The 5,040-nt window shown below is 45.4% G+C and overlaps 1 protein-coding gene across 1 annotated transcript in view; it reads left to right on the top strand.

Moving 5' to 3' along the window:
* The window catches only part of col9a1c (collagen, type IX, alpha 1c), a gene marked incomplete at its 3' end in the record, with an annotated part of 14,385 nt that extends 10,054 nt beyond the window's left edge, over positions 1-4,331 (top strand). Inside the window, exons 23-36 of the mRNA XM_084455129.1 lie at positions 293-346; positions 962-1,006; positions 1,469-1,522; positions 1,728-1,781; positions 1,942-1,995; positions 2,165-2,236; positions 2,357-2,392; positions 2,484-2,528; positions 2,661-2,693; positions 2,823-2,969; positions 3,078-3,132; positions 3,239-3,433; positions 3,941-4,027; positions 4,129-4,331. Of these exons, the coding sequence (XP_084311255.1) occupies positions 293-346; positions 962-1,006; positions 1,469-1,522; positions 1,728-1,781; positions 1,942-1,995; positions 2,165-2,236; positions 2,357-2,392; positions 2,484-2,528; positions 2,661-2,693; positions 2,823-2,969; positions 3,078-3,132; positions 3,239-3,433; positions 3,941-4,027; positions 4,129-4,331 (1,134 nt within the window). The remainder of the gene's footprint in view (positions 1-292; positions 347-961; positions 1,007-1,468; positions 1,523-1,727; positions 1,782-1,941; positions 1,996-2,164; positions 2,237-2,356; positions 2,393-2,483; positions 2,529-2,660; positions 2,694-2,822; positions 2,970-3,077; positions 3,133-3,238; positions 3,434-3,940; positions 4,028-4,128) is intronic.
* Between the last annotated feature and the right edge of the window lie 709 nt (positions 4,332-5,040).

The raw sequence follows: 5,040 nt of genomic DNA, 5'->3' as shown, positions 1-5,040 counted from the left end.
TCTGGAATGAACTGCCCACTGACCCAGAGTCGCTGCCCATCTTTCGCCGCAGGCTCAAAACTCACCTCTTCCAGAAGTACTACCACAATCCTCCCTCTTAAGCACCTATTGTATTTTTAGTTTGCTATTCTTGCACTTTGCCTTCAGCACTAGATTAGTCATTTGTTTTACAAAGGAGATGCACTTGTGAGTTCTGGCAAGTAGTAGTAAGTTGCTTTGGATAAAAGTGTCACCTAAACGACTGTAATGTAATGTAATATAAATTAATGTTCAAAATCTTTCTATCCAATAGGGAGAGGCTGGGGCTGCCGGAGCGCTCGGAATCAGGGGGATTGTCGGAATTCCAGTGAGTCCAGGCTTTTGACTTCCAATGTTAAGCCTCCAAAACACAACTGTCATTTAAACACATGTTTTGTTGGATTCAAATAGAATTAGAGGGCTGCCAGGAAAACAAGCATTTTATTTTTTGCAATTTAGTAATGATAGACATTTGTATTCATTTAATTTTAAATAGTAAAATTGAGCTGCTTTGACGAATGAAAAATAAATAAAAAATGAGCAGTGAAAATACTGCAGATCAGATTTCCTAAGAGGCTGTAGTGGCTTTAAAATTAAAGAAAAAGCTTTGAAAATCAATAGAGCAGCTGCTTTCAACTCTGACCACACTGCAGCCCAGGTTAATAAAACATTTAAATGCAAAGGGGCGAGGGGAAGGAAAAATCCAATACGAAAACCACAGACCACCCTCAGCCTGCAAGGTCAAACAGGCTAGAGGTCACCACAGGGATTGTAGAGTCACCAGCAGAAACATAGGGAGGAAGTAACCAATCATATCTTATCTTGTTGTAGTCTCTGGGAAGATAACCAGTATGAGTCATCCTAGTGTGCCGCCTCAGATATTGTGTCCTCCACAGTCACCATGTTCTTCTTTCTCGTGCTACATTGCATGTTGTTATTCTAGGGGTTGCCAGGGAAGCCGGGAGCAGTTGGACCTGCTGGTGCAAAGGTAATGTGAATTGTCCTTTGCTCAATTACACACCCCTGGGGGAGGGCAGCTGTGGCTCAGGAGGAAGAGCAGGTTGTCCGATGATCGTAGGATCGGCGGTTCGAATCCCTTCTTCGCCTCACGACATGTCAAAGTGTCCTTGAGCAAGACACTAAACCCCAAATTGCTCCCAATGAGCAGGCTAGCACCTTGAATGGCAGCTCACCTTTGGTGTGTGTATGTGTGTGTGAATGGGTGAATGAGAGGCCTTCATTGTAAACTGCTTTGGATAAAAGCCCTATATAAGTGCAGTCCATTTACGGCTTCCATATTCAACACTAAAGTCTTCATTTGCGAGTGATCATGCTCAACAACAGCAGTGTTAGAGACATGAGTACATGTTGAGTATATGTTCTGGGTGTAGGTTGTTGTAAGTTCTGTAAACTGTATTTACAGCACTTATCTGTGATATCTTTTGCATAGGGTGATCCCGGTGCAGAGGGAGCAGTAGGACCTGTTGGGCTTCCAGGAAAAACTGTAAGAATCACTTATTTTGTGCTTATGGGTGCTTATATCATATCACTGCATTTCATTCTCATCCAGACTGTGGAAAAACACTTACATACTGTACAGGTATAATACAGTATATGCCCACTGGTATATGTATGAATCTACAGTGCAATGTACTGTAATTTGCTGAAGGGGCTGAAGATGCTGATGTCGACTCTCGTGTTTTGTTTAGGGAGACACTGGACCAGATGGAGAGGATGGGACACCAGGTGACAAGGGTGCTACTGTAAGTTCACAACCATACCAAATATATTCACCCTGATCATGTGTATTCTACAAATCATTATCCTCCACAATTATGATTCTTGGATCTCGTCAATATGATCCTGCAATCAACAAAGCTCTGGTGATTAACAAATATATCCTAATCTCCCATGATCCTTTAGGGCGAGTCCGGAAAGCAGGGGCCCATCGGGCCCGCAGGACCACCTGGTATCGAGGTGAGAGTCGTCTCAGTCAGCTGATGGATCTCATCATGATTGGTAGCGGCATCTTTCAGATGCTCTATTCGTGGTGTAGCTGCCATCGGAACGAAATGGTTTGGTGTGAGAAATGAGATGGTTTGGTGTGTTTGCAGGTGAGTAATGAGGTGTTTTGGTGTATTTACAGGGTGAGAAAGGAGAAAAAGGTGACACTGGTGCCAAGGGGCTGAAGGGTCATACTGGACACAAAGGAGACCAGGTGGGCCGGATGTGTGACAGCTGTTTTCATTTCACCTTCTTTGTCCTCGGCGTCAAGGTGAAAGTAAACATACTGAATACACAGCATTTGAATGATACTCTTTCTGATCTCTTTCTTTAGGGTCCAGTTGGTCCAATGGGTCCAAAAGGAAGTGAGGTAAGTCATCCAATCATCGTCCTATGGCTTCGCTACGTCCGTACCTCTCTCATGCCCTTATCTGTATTGAGTATCTCATCTCTATGTCTAGGGAGATCCAGGTCTTGTTGGGGATCATGGAGTTAAAGGAGACCAGGTATGGACAGATTACTCTCAAATCTCATTCTTACAAATCTTATCACAGTGTTTTCTGTTAGCAGTAAGAAAACCACTCCTGTTGATGGTGATGTTTATCTCATCGGTTGTTGTTGTTGTTGTTGTTCTGTAGGGCCCCCCCGGTGTTCCTGGAATCAAAGGAGAGGTATGGGAAAATATAACAGGTCACAGACCCCTGTCTGCTGCCGGGATAGGAACAGCTCCTACAGAGAGCTGAATGATTCCTGTCGACTATCTTATCCAAACGTTGCGTTGTACTGTGTTCTCCCCCCAGGTTGGAGAGAAAGGCTCGAGGGGGGCTTCAGGGGCTGAGGGCAGGCCAGGACAGCCAGGTCACGAGGGGCTGACTGGCCCCATGGGTGCCCGCGGCCTGGAGGGAGAGATCGGCTTAGCTGGGTCACCCGGACCCAGAGGCCTGCCTGTAAGTGGCACTCTCTGGTCTGTGGCAAAGAACACACTGCATTGATTTTCCAGTGATAATATACTGTATGGGAACATATTGTTTTCTGTTCTCTTCCGTTCTCAATAGGGTCCTAAAGTGAATGAAAAGAAATTTCAAGAAATGTGCGCAGCAATTGTAGAAGGTCAGTCAGTAGCACGATGCTTCAGTGCTGTGTGAATGAAAAACATGGTGGCGCTCAACCAGTCACGGTGTTATTCACCAGCAAGCCTTTTGGTCATTCCCTCCAGAGCACTTAGCTGAGTTCAAGAAGGAGCTACTGATGAAGCCAGCCCCCCTGGCGGCCCCTGGACCAGCAGGTCCCCCAGGGCCTGCAGGGCCCGCCGGACCAGCCGGGACGGCTGGAGAAGCAGGACCCAAAGGGCTGACGGGTATCAAAGGCCACCCTGGCTACTACGGATTACCTGGCGCACCAGGCAAGAAGGGTAGGCTGGACAGATACACTTCAAACTCTAGATGTTATAGAAGCAACGGAAGGGTCATTGAAAGCTCCAATGAAAAAGCTATTCATTTGGCACTCCAGTGAAACAGAACGCAGCACGGCACAATAAGTTAACGCTGTTCAGTGATGAAATGACCCCTTACTTGTCCTTCATGCTTATTCCTGGAGAGGGTCCAAAGCTGTTAAAGCGGATGCAGCCTTTTCTCTAATTAAACCTTTAAGCAACTTTGTCTGCCTGCCAGCCACTGCCTGTCTCCAGAGTAGAATAATATGCTAAAAGAAGTGATGCTGTTTTCTGGGTACAAATGACGTGATTTATGCGGTCATAACATTATACAACCGTGATTCACAAACTTGATTCAATCAAAGTGTCTCTGCTATGTTTTTTTCCCCTCCTTATTATTCTGAAACACGCTTCCTTCCGGGGGATAAAAAATAATAATAATTCAGTCCCTGGCAGGTGTATTTGAAATGTGTGTTCTGCCTGCAGGGGATGCTGGAGAGAAGGGGGAGAAGGGAGATAAGGGAGCGGACGGAGTGGGAATCAAAGGAAGTCCAGGCGATGCAGGCCCAGCAGGTAAATCTACCGCCCAGCTCAGTCACTTCTAATTTCCCACAATACCACAATGTTTACTGATATGAGGAACATCATCTCACCACCATCACCTCTTGCCTTAGGTGCTCCTGGCCTCGCTGGCATTGGGAAGGACGGTAAAGATGGTGCCAATGGCGAGGCAGGGATTCCCGGCTCACCGGGCGCTCCGGGCCCTAGGGGGTCTTCTGGGGCCCAGGGCCTGTGTGACCCCTCAGACTGTTTAGGGAGGCCCCAGCCCCTCTACTTGATGAGTGGAAAGAAGTCATCCAGCATCAAGGGCCCGTGAGGCCAAGGAAGCTAGCTCACAAACACAGTCAGACACAGCAACGACGGAATGGGTTCCTCCGTCCTGAGTGGCAAACCACGGGGGTTCTTCAGATGGCTCCATCACACCACGGAACAGAGAGAGACAAAGGGAAACAGAGACAAATGTATAGAATACTGTATAGATTTTTCAAACTTTAAAAAAATAATCTTTTCACTTGTGTGTTGTTTTGTAGAGAGCTTATCTGATGACAGCTGCTATTCATGTCAAGGCAATCATTCAACTGACCAGAGGCACAGAGGCCGAAGTGCGGCCCAAAACAAGATCCAGAATGTTCAAATCATACTGTTTTTGTCAGTATCCTATTTTTTTTACTTTCTTTAACAAACATGGTGGGGATCTTGGTTTTTAAAGTATTACAAAGGGTACACATCCATTTATTTTCTTTGTATGCATGTATTGTTTCATTTCTGAAAACTCTTAGCTCCATGTATTGTACAGTGTTCAGCATAAAACAAAATTGTGAATCAATCATTTCCCAAAACACTTTGAGCCATACTATGAATCTCTCTGTCATAAAGAGATACTGTGACTCCACAACAGTAATAGAGTTTGTGTGGCAATTTCACCAGCACCATGCTGTAATATGTGAGATTAGAGAACTCACATTTGTTGGAGGAATTTTCCTGTTTTCCTGTTCTAATAATGTAATAAACTGTCATGAAATATT

The sequence above is a fragment of the Borostomias antarcticus genome (assembly GCF_949987555.1).
Source record: "Borostomias antarcticus genome assembly, chromosome: 21".
In the NCBI taxonomy this organism is placed as follows: Eukaryota; Metazoa; Chordata; class Actinopteri; order Stomiiformes; family Stomiidae; genus Borostomias; species Borostomias antarcticus.
Note: the sequence above shows the minus strand (reverse complement) of the source record. Positions and strands in the feature narration are given on the sequence as shown.